The sequence below is a fragment of the Sceloporus occidentalis genome, unplaced genomic scaffold (genome assembly GCF_023333645.1).
Source record: "Sceloporus occidentalis isolate IW3139 unplaced genomic scaffold, rSceOcc1.0.p SCAF_3, whole genome shotgun sequence".
In the NCBI taxonomy this organism is placed as follows: domain Eukaryota; kingdom Metazoa; phylum Chordata; class Lepidosauria; order Squamata; family Phrynosomatidae; genus Sceloporus; species Sceloporus occidentalis.
This window is the reverse complement of record NW_028316983.1, coordinates 134,055,244-134,077,185: the sequence shown is the minus strand read 5'-3', so window position 1 is coordinate 134,077,185 and position 21,942 is coordinate 134,055,244. Positions and strand designations below refer to the sequence as shown.

Sequence of the window (21,942 nt, the reverse complement as noted above, 5' to 3'; positions counted from 1 at the left end):
AGCCTTGCGGAACTCACCACCACCTCCTCTTCCACCTCAGCCTTTCATGTGTAAATACAGCAGCGGCAGCAGTAAAGGCCCAGACATACTCTTCTGTTTTGCCTGTGTCAGTCTTACAGCAAATGCAAGGCCAGCTGGCTGGCTGCTTGGTTGCTGCTCCCAAGGTGACTAGATACAAAGGGAGCAATGACCAAACAGCTGGCCAAGCAGTGATGAAGGAGCCAGTCAAGCAGCAACCAAATAGTCTCTCATCTGTGCCAGCCTTTGCTGCAAGACTGGTATGGATGAGAACCTTCTTGGTCACTGTTTGACTGGCTGCTTGGTCATTGCCTTTTTGCACTTGTTCAGAGTCATAGAGCTGGAAGAGACCACAAGTGTCATCCAGCCCAACCCCCTGCCATGCATCCTTGATCAGATGACTATCCAGCCTCTGTTTAAAAACCTCCAAAGAAGGAGACTCAACCACACTGCGAGGGGGTGTGTTCCACTATCAAGCAGCTCTTATTGTCAGGAAGTTCTTCCTAATGTTGAGGTGGAATCTCTTTTCGTGTAGTTTGAATCGAGTGCTCTGGGTCCTATTGTCTATAGCTGCAAAAAACAATTATTAATTTTTATTTATTTTATTTCTATGCTGCCTTTCTCCCAAAAGAGACCCAGGCAGCTCACAATATAAGCTTGCTCCATCCTCAATATGACACCCCTTCAAATATTTAAACATGGCTATCATGGTAGCCCTTAACCTTCTTTTCTCGAAGCTAAACAACCCAGTTCCCTAAGTCACTCCTCACAGGGCTTGTTGGTTTCCAGATTCTTCACCATTTTGGTTGCCCTCCTCTGGACACTCTACAGTTTGCCAACGTCCTTTTTGAACTGTGCTGCCCAGAACTGGATGCAATATTCCAGAGGAGGAATACCAAAGCAGAATACAGTAGTACTATTACTTCCCTTGGTGCAACCTAGAATTGCTTTGGTTACCCTGGGATCAGCAACTGAGCAGCTGGATGAGGAGCAACCAAGAACATTGTTGTGCATGTCAGCCTTGTGGCAAAGGCCAGAACAGATGAGTGACCGGGTACAAAGGAAGAAGGAATCTCAATCCTTCTTCACTGCAGCACAGAGGAGTGTAGCCATCTTCAAACTTTTCTCTCTGGTGAGGAACAACTGTCAATCTGAGAAAGGTGAAGAATCAGCTCTGGATACTTCTCCCCCTTCTTCCCCAGAGCTGTCCCTTCTCCACCCAGCTTCACATCATCTCTGCCCCACAACACAAACATTGTTTCGTCTGCTACCTCTTCTCGGCCTGTCTGATGAAAGAAAGCAGGAGCAGGAGTGCCACTCCAAACTGCCAGTCAAGTTCTGGAAAAGCTCACAAAGCTTAAGCAGGGTTCTAAATGTTAGTTCTTCTTAATTTTCTATATCCCTCTTTATTTTAGGTGGTGACCTTTTCCACCACCAAATCACATGTTTTTGATGTTGTGATGAAATTCTAATTTTTTAACTAGTGTTGCATGCAACCTTCTATTTTTTTTATACAACTCCTGTGTCCAATGATTCTGGCCTTTATTTTTCTAATAGTCATAGGACATTGTATAATGTAAATGACCCCATCTAAGTAGCAGCTGAAGAAACTTTTCGGATGATATTATTTTTGGGTTTGTAGGATTTTAGTATGCAATGGTTATTGCAAACACTACAATTTCCACTGGAAAATTGTCCTATGGATCTGTTTCCTCCTCTTAGCACATTCATAGATTTCATAGGCTGTCTTAGTTTACTGTGTATTAATGTCTCTAAAATTAGGTGCTCATTTTATAGTGATCATGGGTCCTTGTCTACATCTTGGGATGTCCGTTAATAGAAACTAGTACTTCAATATAATGTTTCTAATTTGGATTATCTGGCTCTCATGGACTAATACTACTACCATTTTTTCTACAATATCTGTCCTATTTTTATTTCTCAGATGATTCCCCCTGTTGGTGTCAGCAGCTTTATACACAGCTTGTTTTATAACATTAAGAGGGTATCCTCTATGTAAAAATTGTTGTTTTAGATTGTAGACCTGTTTGAAAAAGAAGTCCAGGGAGCTGCAGTTGCATCTAATTCTCACCATTTGAGACTATGGTAAATTCCTCTTAAGATCTTGGATGATAACTATCATAACTGAAGAAAGAATTGACATTGGTGGTCTTCCTGTTTATTTATCAGTAAATAAACAATCACTTTCTTTTATAATCACAACATCCAAAAATGCATTTCATTATAATCAAATTTTATATCAAATTTGATACATGTGTGTACAGAGTTGAGGTATTCACCAAATTCTAATAGTTTTGCTTCATTCCATATCAAAATTAGGAAAATGTCATCCAAAAGGCTTTTAAAACTAGTAATGGGTTTTATATGGGTTGCAAAATTCAGAATATATAATTTTCCAACCATTCCCCCTTCTTCCTCCTCCTCCTCCTCCTCCAAGAGGGGACAAGATGCTTACAATCTCAATTAGACATAGAGAACACAACAGAAAGACAGTGCTAAAAGGAAGACAGAGTAAGAACACATTCAGACATAGTAAGAAATGCTAAATTTCAGCTGGGAATGAAGATTTAGAATCTGAGCTAAAAGTATCACAGAAGTGGATGCTCTGTGGAAGGTAATGCAAGGACAAAGGGAACACTGTGTAAGTGTTCAGGAAGATATTCTAGCATACATGGGAGCAGTGGTGCATTTGTACATTGTAGACCCCTCATCTTAACAACCCCAAAAGCAACCTCCATCCACACACACCCAGGGGAATCTAAAAATGCCAGCAGCTGTTTACATACATACAATATATACCACAGGGGAAGGTATTTTGTAAAGTGAAAGGATTTGACCTACTAAACACCAAGTCACCATCACCACCCCAAATACATTAGATAAGTGGCACAGTCCATAACAATATATTTGCTAGTAAAATCCATCTCTCCATCCTGCTGCTGTGATGATTGCACCTAAACAGCAAAGGGAACAAGGTTTTGAAGTTGTTAGAATCATGGCCAAACATGAGCAGCTGTCTAAGGATACAGAAAGGGTTAATTTGTATTAATGATCTTGTTAGATCAAAAGTATGTGAAAGCTAAGAATGAAATGGGGGAGTAATTTTCCTGTTAGTAACTAGCTTGTACAGCTTGCTTATCTACTATGTATGCAGGAGGTGGGGTGGAAGATAGGTTACACTTGCATACTTGGTTTTCTTGTTTGCTTCTACACTGTATAACCCTTCAGGGTCCATTTTATATCAGCAACCCAGCCCAGGGGCTCCATAATGTTAGCTATGCAGAAATTAATTGCTAGTCAGGGATAGTCAGGATAGAATTACAGTGGAACCTTATTATACGCGGGGGATCCGTTCCGGATCCCTCTGCGTATAAAAAAATCTGCCTATGCTCGAGCCCCATTGTTTCCAATGGGGCTCGTGCGCGGCGGCGTGGCGGCGCACGAGGCGCAACGGGTGCGCGCGCCCATTCAATTGAATGGGACACGCCGCCCCGCGCGCGCCGGCGGCTTTGAGCGCCTATGCTCAAAGCCGCCTATAAAAAGACCGCGTATGCGGAGGCTCCACTGTAATTGTTTATGGGTTCAGTTCTACCATTGGCTGTGAGGGAGTCAGGAGCCCATCAGTGAAAGGGCTGGAATACTTCACTGCTCTGTATCATCAGCTGGATAATTTACCACCCATAAAGTTTATTTAATAGCAGTAATGTGTGGTGGGTATCAAACAAAGTCTTGGAGTAACCTGGAACTACACCCAGTTCCAAATAGAAAACAGGACTTCAACCCTCTCAGCTCTGGTTCCACTATATTAGGGAGTGGGAAGTCAGTCAAATAATTACAGTAGATGAGTTTTAGTAGTGAAAATCCATGGAGATATACAATAGCAAAGAGGAGGAAAAATGAGGGTGAGAGAATCACTGAGAGCTTTGAAGAAAGGAGAAGGAGTGTGTGTTTGCATTAAATACTGCCATACACTAGACAATTACAGCAACATCTACCTTTGTACAAATCCACACAAACAGAAATATATATCATTTTTCATAAACTAAAAACATAAAACAAACAGAAATGAACAAAACAAAACTCCAGACAGATGGTAGAGCATGCCTTAGGCAGATGGCTTGGGTAATTAGATACTGGCAAAACATAGTATTTCCAAAGGTGGTTTACATGGTGCCAGAAAACATGCTACATAATTTTATGATTTCACATCATTGCCTTTGTACTATTGTTATCAGTTTGCCTTCACATCTTCTGCCACATATTCAAATATGAGAACAAAGTTTTATGCCACTAGAAATATAACTTAATGGTAGAAATCAAGATTAGCAGCCATCAGCATCAACTTCAGCTTTTAGGAGACTCAGTGGCAAGAAATCCACAGTGGGCATATATCCTCTTTACTAGCTGCATTGCTAGCACCAGAGAGTAGACACGGGGTAATGAGTGCTGCTTCTTGTTCTTGCTTGTCTTACTATTCATTTGCTCAACACCACAGGGCTAAAGAGTGGGTGAGCAGACAGGCAGAACAGCAAGGAGAAAATGGAGGAGCAGTGATTGAGAGCAATTGGTAATGGGCCTTCCGCTGGGTCTCAGCAAGTGGCCAACTATGTTGGCTCTTATGATAATGAATCATGTTAGTTACAACCACATTGCAACAGAATAGCTTTAGAGAGTCATGTTGACTGTTGTAGCTATAGACAGGGCAATGCAATACTCAGTTAATGAAGACCAGGACACAGATGGACATGAGCAGTGCCTTAATCAAATATAGCCTTTTCACTTATAGCAGAACACTCTTTGCCATGCACCAGCAAAGCAAAGGGAGGCATGGTCATTTCCAGTCTTATTCCCCTACGTTCACAAGTTTCCTTCACTCTGAATCTTGAGGTTTCACTTAGCTTGTTTTGTGCCTTCATATCATTTCTGACATGGCAATTATAAGGCCTATCACGTAGTTTTCTTGGCAAGATTTGTTCAGAGGAGATTTGCCTTTCTCTTCCTCGGAGGCTGAATGAATATGACTTGCCTGAGGTCCCTGCATAGGTTTCCATGGCTGAGCGGGGTTTGAACTCTGGTCTCTCAGAGTCCTAGTCCAACAACAAAACCACTACAGCATGCTGGATCCCTTCATTTTGCTACCAAATGTACAGTGGATCCTCGGTATACATGGGGATCCGTTCTGGATCCCCCCCCAGCGTATACCAAAATCCGCGTATGCTCAAAGCACTATTCTGTCCAATGGCGGCGCGCGTGCACATGCGCCGCCATTGGACAGAAAAGTCCCCTTCCTCTTTCCCCCTCCTTCCTAACTTCCCTCCCTCCCTCCCACCTACCTACCTACCTACCTAAAACTAACCTACCTTCCCTCCCTCCCTCCTTACCTGGGTCGCCGCGCCGCTGCCGCCGCCGCGTCCTCGCTGCTGCTGCCGCCGCCGCTGTAAGTGGCCCGGATGCATCCTGGAGGTCTCTTGGCCTCCAGGAGCAGCACCCAGCCATTTTGTGGCGGCGGAGGCAGAGGTCGCGAGGGAGAAGAGGCTTGGCCTCGTCCTCCTTGCGGCCTCGGTCTCCGCCGCCGCAAAATGGCTGGCTGCTGCTCCTGGAGGCTCCTTGTCCTCCAAGCTGCAGCCAGCTCTTTAAGAGAGGCGGCGACCAGGGAGGATGAGGCCTGGCCCCGTTCTCCCTGGTCATCGCCGCTGAGGAAGAGCCGGCTGCAGCCTGGAGGACAAGGGGTTCTGTTCCAAATCTGTCCCCCAAAGGCCGATTTTCAGGAACTGTTCAGACCAGTTCTTGAAAATCGGCCTCTCTGGCATGGATTTGGAATGGAATGGAAACTTCCGGTGGTGTCAGTGACATTCTGGCATATGATAAAATGCGTCCATTCCCCGTTTCCATCACACACCCTTTCATTCCGTGCCATTTGCGTTCCTGGAGCCCCATGCAATAGGCTCCTTGCTTTGTACTGGCTTTTGCAGACACTGCTTGAGGGAGTACCTTCAAGGAAGGAATGGAAACGTGACCTTTCCAAAAGATTTAGGGCAGAAAGGCAGTCACTTACCTTGCACCACACTCTGCAGTTGCAATTCTGTGCAATTGCAAAGCCTGGAACAGAGTAAGAGTTTGACTTTGCCTCTTCCCCACATTCTCTGCACAGGACTTGGAAGAAGGACTTAGAAGAACAGAAATCAGTCTCCATCTGCTACGTAGCCTCCTTCAAATTTCCTCTAATATATAGAAAATTTGAAGGAGAGATGCCTACCGCCCACTGTGCTAGGATTGGGCAGGAAGAGATTTATAAGCAGTAAAAGCTATCTGATAACCAGATTTCTGGAGCAGCAACTTAATGTAAGAACTACCCTGCCAAGCCATCTGGTCTAGCATCCTGTTTCCTACAGAGGTCATCTTGATGTATTTGAAAAGCCAATAGGCATGGCACAGACGCAACTATACTTCCCAGTTCCACTGATATACTGTCTCAAAACAAATAGGATCCATTTAGCTGTCCTGCCCAAAATTGTCCAATTCCACTTGAAAGAGATTTAAGGTAGAGATCAACACTATGTCTTGTGGCAATGAATTTCACACATTTGTTCTGGAGCTATGCAAAGGCCTATCTTGTTCTTGGCCATTAACCTAAATCCAGCCAATCTCACTGAGGGGGAAAAAAAGTGTACTCACTTCAATTCTGGTTGTATAGGGACACTCACCAAAGGGCACAAAATGAAAGTACTTCTTTCAGGCTTTAATGCAACTTCTAAAAACTCACTTCTTGCTCCACAGTTTCCAGGAAAGTCCAGTCTTTTTGATATGTGTACATCTGAACCAGGGTGGCAACAGGATAGATTTGTGTGTGGCAAGCTTCACCATTTTTATTTAAATGTTCAGCACTACTTGTCGCTCCATAGCCAAGCCCAGCCAAGTTGAAAAATAAAAATAAAAAGTTTCTTTCTTCTCAGGGCTGCCACTGCTGCCTTCCAAGCACAGCCCACTAGCGAAGTTGCTTCCTCTGAGGGCAGAACTAGGCACCCAACAATGAGATCAACCATAGGATCAATCAAGCTACCACCTCACCATTGATGGCACGGCTGGGCACATAGTCTGACCTCAAAACAAGTGACTTTGCTTGTAAGAGTCTGTTGGGGAAGTGCTTGACTGGGAGGGTAGCAGCTCCAAGGAGAAGGAGGGGGGAAGCAATGTCAATTCAAATTTAGGCAAGAGCAACGTGTGGACATCATTTTTGTTTCAGTGTGTTATATTAAAGACAGGTGTGGCACTAACAGGCTGAATTTGGAGCAGCTCCAGGACAGAATACTCTAAACTGTAACCAGATTATTTTTGCTGATGTATCCAAGTCCTGAGTTCCAAATGAAACTATTATAAGAGAAAACAAATCATCTATCTGCAGTTTCCATGCCACATATCACTTTATAAACATCTATCATGTCCCTCCTTAGTTGTCTTTCCCCATCTTAAATTTAAAAGCTCAGAGTGCTTTAACCTTTTCTCATATTGAAGATATCTCAATCCCTGATTATTTTTGTTATCCTTTTCTAACTCTATGGCACTCTTGTCAGCAAGGGATGTCCAGAACTGCATGCAGCATTTAAGAATTATATGCAGGCATACTATAAAATTATGTATTAGAATTATGCTGGCCATCTTATTTTCAATCCATTTCCTAATGATTCTTAACATAATAGCTTTTTTTCAAGGTCAATGCACATGTTTTGACTGTGCTAACTCTTACAGGATTTAGCATTAATTCCAACTCCTGTGAACAGTTCCTAATTTAAATTGATTTAAAAAAAAACATGTTACCAATATATTACAATTGTTGGGATCTCAGAGATGCAATGAGCATTATTCAAAATACAATTGAGAAGCAACTATGAGAAAATACTTCAAGCTGTGTCAAAATGCGCTTGAACATATTTGGCATTTACTTCCCACTGTACCCTTTAGCAACGCTTGGCAGGATTCTGGAATAATGCTGTTGAACTGGTGGCACATGCTGTGATCTTCTGTTAGGCAAATTCTGTAATTAAAACAAGGCAGGACCTTCAAGGCTATTGGTACATGCTTTAAAAGGGAAAGTTAAAAACCAAACTAGGCATCTGGCTGATGCTTTGCAGTATGTAATTATGGGTGAAAATTCTATATTGATCACTATAGGAAAAGACTAGTAAAACAGATAGGCAAGGGCTATATTCCAACAATAGAGAACCTACACAGCACAACCCTGGGAAAAACGGAGATGTTCCATGTACATTTATGCCATAAATATATATATACACACACACACACACACACACACACACAAATATTCATCTTATCTAACACTGAAAATACTACCTAATGCTACCAGACACCTCCCCAAAAAGATTTTAAAACAGAGAACTCAACATGCTTAAAACTGTTCCTAATTTCCAAATGAATACCTGAGCAATCAGGTATACTAGCTGGTTGCTATTATAAATAAATCACAGTAACCCACATCTAAATAGAGCCTTATATTACCAAGAATCATAAACTAACACTTCTAGCCATGCAATTGACTACATAATTACAGTAGCAAAAAGATATTTTTATACAATTATTATTATTATTTATTTTGACAGCCTGTGCCAGGAAAGACCACATTTGTGTTGATTTCCCCAGAATATTTTTAACAGGGAGCATTTTTTATTGCTGACTGAAAGCAATTATTTCATTTCTTTCCTTTTTTAAAAAAGCAAAAATATATGATAAAGACCACAAATAAAAGCCTTCCCTTTCATGTGTCAACATTGTGATTAGGGGCATCAGATGTCACCCCCATTGTCTGTAATATGTGGCTGCTTTTGCACATTTTTCCAGCTTCTCCAAAAGGGCTGCTGTGTGTTACAGAGAAAAGTCATCTATGGTAGTGCCACTCAAAGTGGTGGTCCTTGGACCTGGGTGTCTGTCCCTGGTGACTTTCCAGGAAAGAAGGAAACAATTGTAGGCAAGGGGCACCAATATAGTGTTAGACATTTCCACATTGGGGGGAAATATTGGTAGTACTCCAAATCAGATCGCCTGAGAAACACTACTCTGTTGGAAGGCACCCTTTTTTGAGGCACCAATCTGTCCAAATCTGTTTTGAAGACAAAAGGATTGTAAGAAGGAAGAGCAAGAGCCTTGAAGTTAACCCATCTGAGCAGGTAAACAGGTCACCCAGTAACAGTCTTCTCGTTCCAATAAAATGTACTGCATTTCCATTACATGACAGCAATTACTTCTAAGCTGGCATCTGAACATATACATTATCATAGGCAAAAATGCATAGGCAAGAAGTCATCCTCTTTGGTCTTTTTGGGCAATCCCATGTTCCAATGAAGTTGAAAAGAGAATCATGGCAAATCCAATGACATCTTCAAGAGCAAACACCTTCAGAAATCCACTCCCAATGGTTTGTCCCTTCCATCTCCTGGATTTTTACTACTTCCATTGCTGTGATTGTGCCCTCTGAGCTGCACCATATCATTCAGTAGATGGAGGTTTACATGACAGAATGGTTTTCCATGCCAGAAAATAAACTAGATGCCAAACACAGAAGGCAACAGAGGTTTGTGCTCATTGTCCTGAAATTGTTGCAACTAGCAGCAATCTTATTAACAAGAATAAGAAAGCTGGGCCTCAGAGCTAACTGAGGTTAAAGACAAGAAAAGTGGGAAGTAACTGATGTACAGAAGAAGCCAATTACCTATTTATTTTACAGAGTTGATACAGAGGAAATCTTACCTGGATCAGAGAAAGATCTTCAATATGTAGCCTGAAGAGGTAGTTTCTAGAGGGGAAAGAGAGGAGAAATAGCAATAAGTATGCAAGGTATGCAGATGAATTAGGAGACAAGGAGATCAGAGGCTTGTGCTAACTCTAAACCAAGTGGCCACACTGGCACAAAAAAATAAGCCAGATTTCTGGGGAATCACTTCCTGTCCATAGGCTTTGACATAAAGAACACTGACAGAAGGGAGGTACATAATACAGTAGCTAAATGTGTACAGAGGATAAATAAGAGACCAAATTCAGTACCAAGCATTTCCAACTGGAGGATCCCATAGGACAAATCTAGGCAATTGTTAGTGGATCTGGAAGACAATTTTGACTATGGCAGACCACCATGGGCCACACATCCCAGGAAAATGTGTTTTAATTTATTTTTCAATCTAGGAGTGACTATAAATATAGTAAAGGAAGTTTCTATGACTTGCTTTAGAAGAGAATCACTGTTCCTAGAGATTTCCAGGTACAGCAATTCTCCTCTTTGGAGCAATAAATAAATGAATACAACACATTTGGGAGAGGAAAACTGGTGGGTGTCTACTGATCTGCTAAAATGTGTGAGGTCCCCAGTATATCCCAAGCATTGCCCAACCCTGACACAGGATACAGAAAGCTTCCCAGACATAAGTCCATCTATCCCTTATCAAAGCCACTACTGAATACAGTCAGCCCTTCTTATTCACAGATTATTTTTATACATGGATTCAAGCATCCACGTTTTGAAAATGTTAAAAAAAAAAGTAATATCAAACCTTGATTTTCCATTTTTTTTATAAGGGACACTATTTTGCTATGTCATTATATTTAATGGGACTTGAGCATCTATGGATTTTGTTATTCATGGGGGATCTTGGAACCAAACCACAGCATATAAAAAGGGTCCACTGTACTCTGATTGACAGCAGCACTCAAGTACAGGTCTTTCCCATTAACAACTACCTGACCTTTGTAACCAGAGATAGAAAAGGCTGGATTTGTCACTTTCTGCATGTGCAACATGTGCTCTACCACTCATTCATGGTCCTTCCTTCAGCAGCTGGTGTGCATAAAATCTCTCCCTGGGATCCTGGAGAAATGCTTCCCATCACAGCAGAGAGAATGAACTAGATTAAATGGACTACTGTCCTATCTCTGTAGAAGGCAACACTGGATGTTCATATAGGGAATGTTCTTCCCACATTGTCACACTATGGCATGTTACAGACCGCCTGAAAGCGGCAGTTTGCCGCCGCCGCCATTAGTGGCACCGAGGAGCCCCAGCGGCCAAACCGCAAGGCTCCCCGGCGCTGCAAAAAAGAAGTGCCAAAATGGCGCTTCTTGTTGCGGTGCACTAATGACGCCGCAAGGTGCCAATGGCGCACTCACAACATCATTAGCGCCGCATGACATGCGGACGCTAAGCATCCACTACATCAAGATGGCAGTGCCCCTGTAGAACAGGCACCGCCATTTTGTACGTGTGCCCTTTCCTAACCCTAGTACGTCCTGGGGACATACTTTACGGCCATGTGGAACAGGCCAAAAAAACATCATATTATGATATTTGGAAGCCACTGCAAAAAGTTTCTTGGTTTGACTGGCTACAAGCAACATATAACAAAAGAATGACATACTAACAGTAAAAACACACAAAAAAAGTAACACAGATCTAGTTTATGGTTTGCTTCAAGTTATTTTAATCAACAGAAATCTGGGGATTTAAAAAGCACAAGAGCTTCAGGAATAACTATGCAGGCAATTTCATGTTTTATTATATAGGTGTTCATATTATATTTAAATTCTTCTTCTTCTCCAGCCTCTCTCACCACCACTGTCTCCATTTATTAAATCCAGATGAAGACTATTTCTTTTCCATTGCTGCTTTGAATAAATTTCCTATTCCTCTCTCACACACAAATACACACACATACATACATCTATCCTCTGAGGGCTATAAATGGGCAATGTGTAAAAGCAAAAACATGAAATCCCTAATGCAATGATGCAGATTTCTCACAATCCATACTTAGGCCACACTTTTGATCTCATTTTCTCCACTCTATGCTTATAAACTACAATAGGGGAAGTCATGACATAAGGAGCAAAATCAGCTGTGCTGCAGCTCTGTTTTCTGTTCCATACACTAAAGCTTCTTTACATAAATCATACATGAAAGGGGGCTGAAGACATATTCAAGTCCACATTCATGTGGTCCCTGAAACATCTCACTCTTTTGGGAAATGGGAACTGTGTAACAATTTGGTGCAGCCACTTATATCTTTCCACTTTAGACTTTTACATTTAAATCCACTCTCTCTTAAGTCAGAGATGGGATATCCATGGTCAGTATGTGTCCCTCAACACTTTGAGTGTGGCCTGCTGAGCTAGCACAAAGAGGACCCACCTAGAGTTGCTGGAGGGGAAACTGGAAGGACTCCTTTACCTTTAATGTTTATTAAGCCTTTTATTTTATTTTATTTTTGCTTCATTTATATGCTGCCTTTCTCCTGTAGTAGGATACACACAGTGGCTTTCAGAAATAGCAAATCAAAAATGTTTACAATAATTTTTTTAAAAACATTTTAAAATTCCCACATTAAACATTGTAAAATAATTTAAATGCCATCAAAAGTTAAAAGCAAATAAAACAGGCATGTAAAAAGAACTCTTTCTGCTTAACCATTAAAAAAGCCTGCTTACACAGAAATGTCTGCCTCCTGGTGAAAGAAAAGCAGGGAGGAGGCCAGGCTAGCCTCCCATGGAAGGGCACTGCACAGGATGGGAGTAGACACAAAGAAGCCTCTCTCTCTTGTGTCCTCACCATGTGAACCTGTGATGCCAGTGAGACTGAGAGAAAGCCTTTCCCTGAAAATCTTAGCATTTTTGCAGCTTTGTATGGGAAGAAATGGCCTTTCAGATAGTCTGGACCCAATCCGTATTGGGCTTTATAGGTCACAACCAGCACTTTGGCCTGGAAACAAACTGATAGCCAGTGAGACTGTTTTAATAAAGGAGTTATATACTCCCTATAACTGGCTGTGGTCAACATTCTGGCTGCTGCGTTTTGAACCCACTGAAGTTTCCAAACAGTTTCTAAATGCAGCCCCATGTAGTGTGAATTACAGTTAATACAAACAGGATGCAATCAAGGCATGTGTGACCATAACCAGATCTGACATCCCAAGGAACAGGCACAACTGGCACACTAGCTTTAGCTGTGCAAATGACTCTTGGCAGAGGCTGAAACTTGGGCCTTCAGACTCAGAGCTGAGTCCAGGAGAACACTCAAGCTCCAAGCCTAAAATTTCAGAGGGAGTTTAATCCCCATCCAGCACAGTTCCTATTTCCTGATCTGCCTTTTAACTGACCAGGAATATCTCTGTTTTGTCTGGATTAAGTTTGCCCTCATCCAGTCCATTATGGACAACAGACACTGGTTCAGTACAGAGACAGCTTCCTTGGAATCAGATGGAAAGAAGAGAGAGAGTTGGATGTCATCAGCATATTGGTGTCACCACACTCACAACCTCTGGAAGACCTCTCCAGAGGTTTCATGTGTGATGTTAAACAGTATGTGAGACAAAACAGACCACTGTGGGACCCCACAGGCCAACAGCTAGGGAGTCAAACAGGAGTCCCCCAGCACCATTTTCTAAATTCGTCCCTCAAAGAAAGAGTAGAACCACTGCATAACAGCAGAACCAAAAGAACACACTCCGCCTGTCTATCATGTTTATAGGGGGAAAATGCATTTTATTCTCCTCAGATTGGCAATTTTGCTTTGTTTATCAGAAGACAAGTGAAGTCATGGATGGATCTATGCAAGGAAAAGCCTAGTAAAAATCAGGGAAAAATAAATGAGTTGGGGCAGAGTGAGAAATAAAATTTTATGCAGGTTCAAAGCCTCTTCAAGAAAGCCCAAATAGCAGCATTTCACCAGTCTGCCCAAAAGCTCCCTCTGCGTCCTTTTAGAGGCAAGGAGGATGTCACCAGAGTCAGCTTGCACTATAGAAAAAACTGAGCTGAGAAGCAATACTTGGCACTGCCCCATCATAACACTATGAACATTATTGATGTTAGTCATTAATTTAATCAGAATGAGAATTTTAACATGCATAAGCAGGAACCTTGGTCTGTTCATGCTGCAGTTTGTGATGCTGCAGGCTGTGTTCAAACAGCATCATTTCAGTAAAAAAAATTATTCTTCTTTTTTTTTTTTTTTTTTTTTTGGTTGGCTTTTCTGGGGGGGGAAATGCCAACTGACAAAAAAAGCTGTGAAGCCACTTCCTTAAATCACTATTATTAAAACTCACCCTGAGCTGAAAATCTCTAGAAAGACAGTTAGCACTTGTTGACAGCTGGATCCAAACCCAACATAATAGAAAGGGAAAAGTTGTAGCATGCTAAGATCTTCATTGATTGTATCCTAAATTAAGGTACTGCTGTGCAAATTTAAGCAACTGTGTGTCTTACTTTTTGCAGCATTCATTCATTCATTCATTCATTCATTCTTTCATTCATTCTCTGGGCTGACTTGAGGTTAGTAAGAGCTTATGCTCACAGCCAAAAAAACAGTGTGTGGCTCTTGCTGAAAATTCACAAGGCAGTTCTAAACAACTATAATTTTTTAAAAAGAATCCCACCTCCAGGAGAAGATGGACAGCAGGTTCTGCAACCATTTGTAAGCCAGCTTCACAATCCACATGACAGATATAATTACTAGGAAATGGTTGACTAAATCAGCCATTATTCTTACTCCTCCAACTGCAGGATATTTTTTAAAAGTGGTGCATATACATTCACCTGTTTATACATTTCTCCTGCACTTAAAAATAGAATTGTTTTGGCAATTTCATTGAGGGAGAACTTATATTATTGACATACTTCACCATAGGCCCTGCTCTGGTTCCAAATAAAGGATGGTGGCTTTTAAAAAGGTACCACTAAGCAGGGGAAGTAGCTTTCCAACTAACACAACTATCTTCACTTTATACTATCAAAGGAATATATTTACTTGTTTCCTCTACAAAATATTCTCTGTAGAGAAAAGGCTACTGTATCACAAAGAGGGGCAAAAGTCAAATCTTTCTTTTAATGCACTATTTTTCTATGTACAATAAAGGCTATTGTTTGTTTTTTTCCTATTTTGCTGCCATTTTTTTTCAGAACAAGCCATAGTTCGTGTAAGCCAGTTTTTCTCATTCCTTGTTTGTAATCTGGTTATAATCTCTGTGAATAGGTCATTTCAATTTATAATGCCACACTGGTAACACCAGAACTGCAACATGTGGTACTTTTGATTATGCAGGTTTAGGCTTTCCATATCCATGGATTCTGTATCCTTGGGTTCAACCATCACAGCTTCAAAGCATTTCTTTAAAAAAATTAATCCAAAATGCAATCCATGGTTCTGCCATTTTATATAAGAGACACTATTTTACTATGCCACTGTATATAGTGATACTTGAGCATCTACAGATTTTGGTATCCACAGGAGGTTCTGGAACCAAACCCATGCAGATATCAATGACCCGCTGGTATCTAATAACTACCTGAACTAATTTTCTTAGAGAAGCAGTTACTGAAGGTGCTTCTGGTTGGAAATCTTCCAGCAATATCAATTAAAAGACTTTGGACAATTATTCCATCTTTCCCCCCTTAATGTACTTTTTGTAATGTAAGAAGTAAGAAACCCCAAAAAAGTGATGGGGAAGGATGGGAGTGTTACACATGGGAAACAATGTTATAAAACATGCATAAAATTCCACAAATGAGAAAAGCCATGTAAACAATAAAAGCCTCATCTGGAAGCACTCCAAGACTGAGATCTAATAATGCTTTCATGCTTTAGAAAACTCAGCCTTTTCTAGCAATGCTTTCTAAGCAGCATGTACTGACTTTCCTCTGAGTATAAACAGATAAAGAAATCCTGTTCTATATTGAATGTGGAAATCTGATACACAAGCATCTGTGTTCTGTATTTTGATATCTACATTCAAAGCCCTAAATCTATAAAGTAGAATGAATTAAAAACAAATATTTTGTCAGATATTCATTGAAAAAAGAGAACAATGCCTTCTGACATGACACAACTTTTTAAAAATATCTTACCTTGCTCCAACAATAAGCTCTTGTTGTCTTGGATCAAACGTTATCTGAGAAAAGTCAACAGCATTTTCAGCTCTGAACACATGTAACCAGGGAGCAATTTCTATAGGAAGAGAAAAAAAGGGTGTATGTGTGTGTGAAATCTCAGAATATTAATACTTCAAATATTAATACTACAAATTTGTAGCTTTTGCATTAACAGCCTTTGATGCCATTCAAGCACTTTATCTTTATTATTCCAGTAAATCTTTACAATAGTCTTATAAAATAGGAAGTTATCACTGCTCTACTACAATCATCTGTCCTAGGACTTTGATTCTGGTATCTTCTAAGCTATGGCGCGAGACACACCGCCCAAAAGTGGTGTGCCATTGCTGAAACTAGGGTTCCAGAGCGAGTGGCAACCACACGCTCCAGAACCTTAGTCCGTACAGGCATCAGCATCATGGCAGCGTCCTCTCCACATGGGCACCGCCATGATTATAGTGGGTTCTTTTTACTGCGGAGGGACGCCATGCAGTTTGGCAGCTGCAGTGTCGTTATGCAGTTAAAATGGGCGAGTGCAGACCACCATTTCGGGACGGTCTGTACTGCCCCCAAGTTACACAACATGGGCACTGATCACCTTCCAGATTTTAAAACACTGACAAAATTCCAATGTTTACAAGACTTATTATTATTATGACTCTTTCCCTCCTCTGTTTTCTGCAGTCATCTCTCTTCTTTTCCCAGTTTTGATTACATTAGTACAAGCCATAGTTCATGCAAGCCAGTTTTTCTCATTCCTTGTCTGTACCCTAGTTACAATATCTGATTTAGGAGGAAATTTAGTTTACTTAGGCACATATATAAAATGAAAACATAATGGGGCATACATACACATAAACACATTTGGTCTGGAACACTGGAGGAAGCCTTGGAGGACATAATCATTGTCCTGAAGTTGGAGAAATCAGAGTCCCTAACTGCTGGGTTTGGGATAGGAGCTCACTTCACTCCTGATAACTCTTTTAGAGTTCCTCAATAGCCACTTCCCCTTGTTAACACCTCAAGCAGATGGTTGGACTAAACATCACACAATCCTTTACCTCTGTCTATGCTGGGTAGGGCTGTTGAGTGTTGTAGTACAACACCTCATGAACCAAACTTGCCCATTGCTACCTCAAGTGAAGAGGGGGGGCCAAGAAAGCCTTTCCACCCCATTCCAAGTTGCTATGGTTGATGGTTAGTACCAGAGCTCGGGGGGAAATGTAATTTTGAACTACAGTTCCCAGAATCCCTGTGGTCATGCTGGCTGGGGAAGCTATAGGCCTCCAAAAAGTAATTATTCCAAGATCTGCAGATTAAGATTAAGTTATTTTCTTTCTCCCCACTACTGCTTCTCTTTTTAGTCCTTCACTCCCAGAGATGGGAAGTTTGAGTTGAGTTGGAGAAGGGGAGTTGGTTAACCAATTTCATATGGTCCTCTGACACTTCTAGCCTAACTGTTATCAGACTCTGGTCATGGGAAAGGCCATCACATGCATGTGGATCCCAACACACAGTTACGGTTAATACTGGAAAGCGAGAAAAAATAATTTAAAGAGTAGAGGATGAAGGGATAAGACTTAAAACAAGACCCATCAGAGCTTAAGTGGTTAGAAGACAGGCACTTCCTCACTGGTGACCTTATGAAGAAATGAAAGCCTCACACTTCCAGTGAGGAGATGAAAAGCCTGAGGATGAAGAGGTTCACGTAGGAGTGTGATTCCCAAACTCTGGTCCTTCAGGTGTTTAGCACTTCAGCATCCATAAGCCTCAGCCATCTTGGCCACTGGTCTGGGATTCTAGAAGCTGAGGTCTAAAATACTTGGAAGGCTAAACTATACAGTGTGCCCTTCCCTCATGCAGGGATCCATTCCAGATCCCTCTGCGTAAGGGGAAATCAGCGTATGCAGCACCCCATTAGTTCTTCCAGGGCATGCAGCGGGCTCTTCCGGTGCAGCTTTCAGCATATGCTGAAAGCTGCGTATGACGCACCCGCGTAAAACATGGGCATACTGTATTGTGCATCTCTAATCTACAAAATAGCAAATACGAGTATGAATTGGAAAAGTGGGATGGGAAGAAAAAAGATGACAAGTGAAACAAAGGACAGGAGAAATAAAATGGAGGGGAAAGCAAGGAATTACGACATTACTAAAAAACATCCATAGAAGAAGAGGGAGGCAAAGTTTGCGTTAAGAAAAATCGCCTTGCTTCCCTGCTTCCCTTGCAACGATTGAAGAACGCTAGGGGGAGCCTCGTTTCCATGATGATTAAAGAGTGCTCACAGCGTTCACACACAGGGGCTGCTTTTCCCTTTCAGCTATTTTTGGAGGATGTTTTACCAGCAATGCAGGCAAGTCTGAAAATCTTCTAAGTTTCAAAATGGGTCTCAGGAGTCGAAATGGGCCCAGGTAAGAAAGCTGTGACCAGAACCTTAAATTCTGCTGAAAAGGCTGCATATAGCTAGGGCATTGTTATACTATTTTTCTGAAGACGCCATCCTCCTGAGAAGGTGAGTTATGTTCTGTGCTTTTCACCAGCCAAAGCTACCAAACAGTCTTTGAAGGCATATGGCACCTAAGTAGTACTACAGTGTGTGAATGCAATCTTTCCAATCTGGTGTTTTTCTTCTAATTTTCTTTCCGTATCCATTTCTATCCCACCTTCCTGACCTAAACATTGTTGTTTTCATATCCAGTGACTCCAACTAAGTGAAGATGTTCTCTTGCACCGAGGAACTTGAAATGACAAAGTGAAAACCTTGACACTTGGTACTTTGAGGTATGCCAAGCCCTTTCGAGTATAACAGAATGTTCCCTAATAGTCACTCATGAGCAACAATATGAAAAATCAAATTTATCACCTTCATTAGACCATGTGTTCAATCAAAAATTCAGTTTCATATGGGCAAGGAAACAAGAGACAGAGAACTACATTTTAAACGGCTCTCCCATTCCATATGTCATCAGGCCAATTCCAGCAGTCTGTGTAAAAAGGTTTGCTGCATTTGTTCTGCCGTCTGCTACAGGAGATGTCATTCAATTAATCCCCATTTATGCCAGTTTGCCATCAACCCATGTGTCACAGATTTCAAAAAAGCAAAATACCTTTTTTAAAATAAAAAGAAGAAGAAGAAAAAGTTTTGCTTAGGTTCCCAGTCCTTGCAAAATGAAATAAAATAAGTCATTTACAGCTCCTTCCTATGCACACAGAATCAGATGTAAGTACTGCATATGTCCAATGGGAGTTACACAGAGATTGCAGTCTGACTGGTTTAAAGGCAGATGGTTAATCAAAATTTAAATAAGATCTGCCTATTAGCTTAACCTGAACATGCAAGCATGAGACTGCTGATTTTTCCTTCAGGCAGAAGCCTTAAAATGCTGTGTTGGGAAGTTTTTCTGGCTGCAATGAGTGGCTTTGGGGAAAATATAGGGAAAGCAGCTGTTGGGAAGGAGAGCCAAAACAAGAGAGAAAAGTTTCTTGTGTATGCATAGAAACAGCTTCATGGTTCTTCCAAACCTGGCCACAATCTGTCCACATTCCTTCAGAAAACACAATCTTCAAGCTTAGTGTGTAGATGGCAGGATCAATGATGGTATGGTACCTGAATTTGTCACAAAAGTCTTCCTATCAAAAGGAAGTGGCTCCTTTGTTACTTCTGCTTGGGCTGGGCATCTTCCACTACAAAGATGATTTCAGCTGCTACAATTGCCAAGTGAAACAAAGGAGCCCATTTTAGCAGATTTTCATTACTACAGCAGTAACCCATGGGATTCAGTTTAGTAGTTGCATGCATCAATGTGATAACTTGTTTCCTTTGGATGTACAGCAGTTACTCAACAAAATGTTGTAAGAAGAACAGATTAGGACATTATTTATACACACCCTGCTGGTGTTACAGGTTTTCTGTCCCCACTGAGTAATCACTGTTTACTTTTAGCAGCGTATATGCCATTTACTCCCCTCATTCATTCATTCATTCATATTGGTATACCCCCTCCACCTTTCTTTAGCACCATTGCTAACTTTTGTAGTTGCTAAAATTGCCAATATGTTCACTGCTGGTACACTGAAATAACACTGGCAATTATGACATTCCCTGTGGAGAAATGGAAGCCCATTAGCAGCAAAACCACACACACAAAAAAAATTCAAGGCGGGAGATTAAGCAGCTATATTTCTGATCCAACAAAACGAGGAAAAAGAACAAGTGGTCTCAAGTATTAAGAATCAGACCTTACCACTGAATGTGGCTCCTAAGAACAAGTAATCTTCAACTGTTTCTAAGTGGTTTCTCCCTATCCATCTTTCTTCATAGTTAAGAGATTATGGAATTATTTTTAGCTAGCAATTTGGGAATGTGAAAGGCAAATTGGTCATCATGATGGCTCCAGCTGAATGAGCAGGTCTTAGCCAGATTTGGAATAGTTAATTTTCTATTTTATTTTATTATTTGTTTTGGTCTACAACTTCCATGACCACTCAGGAATTTGGGAAGCTGTACAGCAAAAGCATAATGCTTCCAAGCACTGGTGTTAGCGCTAGCATGCCTTACTTACTCTCAGACAGTCTTTCCACATTTTGCCCCTTTCTAGTTTCTGAGTCCCTTGGGACCTGCATCTCATTTCTACTGTTGTTGTGTGCCTTCAAGTCATTTCTGACTTATGCTGACCCTAAGACGAACCTATTGTAGGGTTTTCTTGGCAAGATTTCTTCAATCCTCTGAGGCTGAGAGTGTGTGACTTGCCCAAGGCCACCCAGTGGGATTCAAATCCTTGTCTCCAGAGGCACACTCCAACACTCAAACCACTACACTACTTGCATCTCAAACCCCCCCCCCCCCCAATTCCATCTGAACTATCATTCAGTTATACTTTCAGAAAGCAGCTGTACTGGAAGCTCCTTGTTTCTGGATGCCTTTTTAACGCCTCACCTCTTGCTTCCATGACAGCTAGGTATGGCAACCTTCCCCTGTCATTAGTATCAAGGACTTAGCTGCTATACATGCAAGTAAAATTTGAAAGGAGGAGAGAACTAGAGCATGGCTGCTTCTTAAATGCCAATGGTGGAGCTTCCATTTTTGTCTCAATGCCGTCTCTGCTCCTTAACGGATCAAATGAAAATGGAGCCCAGGGAAAGAAAGCAAAGCTTGTTAACCACATCGATATATAAATACAATCCTTTGGGGATGAGGCAAACTGACCCCCCCCCCCCCCAACACACACAGGTGTTGTTGAACTCCAACTCCCCATCAACCTCAACAAACATGACCAATTTTTAAGTAAGCTGGGTCCTGTAACTTCAAAATACCTAGAATCAGAGCCATGCCCCTGCCATTGTTACAGGATGTGTGCTAATCTGAAGAATATTTTGCAAAATTTGCAACCCAGAAGCCTGGCTACCAAGGGAACAAATATGCCTATTCAAAGTAGAAAGCAGCTCTTATTGTGTGTTTGACAACATAGTATTATGAATCTAGGCTTACAGGCTAGTTCTAGGCATGAAGCCAGTCTAACTATGAAGCCAGTCTAACTAAAAACAAAGTGATAAGGGGAAACAGCCCAAGTAAGAAAATAAAAATCTTTTTTAAAAAATTATTTTTATTCATAAAATACTGTTATTCAATAGGCTAATGTAATCAAATTACACTCAGTACAGTTAATAAATTAGACAGATAAAAGAAAAGATAAACATTAACTTTGTATCTTACATCATCTTAGATCATATCACTTACATTTATATAATATAATCTAAAAAATATTTTATCACAATCCTATATGTGCTCTCCTACTTCCTATCTTGCTTTTGTTGAATGTTAAATCCAATTTTAATCTTTAAGTAAACAAATCTCTAGAAGAAAACAATCATATTTTTTTTACTCCATTAGTATGAAAGGCTTATGATATGTGATGGCTGATGCAATCAGGAAGCAGAAGTTGATTGGTCATTGATAAAGGGCCAGAACCATCTCATTTCTGAATG

At 41.1% G+C, this 21,942-nt stretch overlaps 1 protein-coding gene across 4 annotated transcripts in view; it reads right to left on the bottom strand.

The window, feature by feature from the left end:
- SEMA5A (semaphorin 5A) overlaps positions 1–21,942 on the bottom strand; it is a 166,618-nt gene that overhangs the window by 85,843 nt on the left and 58,833 nt on the right. For all 4 annotated transcript variants that reach the window (XM_089516372.1, XM_089516375.1, XM_089516373.1 and 1 more), the window contains exons 3-4: positions 15,934–16,033; positions 9,799–9,844 (exon numbers count right to left, since the gene is read on the bottom strand). In XM_089516372.1, the coding sequence (XP_089372498.1) occupies positions 9,799–9,844; positions 15,934–16,033 (146 nt within the window). The remainder of the gene's footprint in view (positions 1–9,798; positions 9,845–15,933; positions 16,034–21,942) is intronic.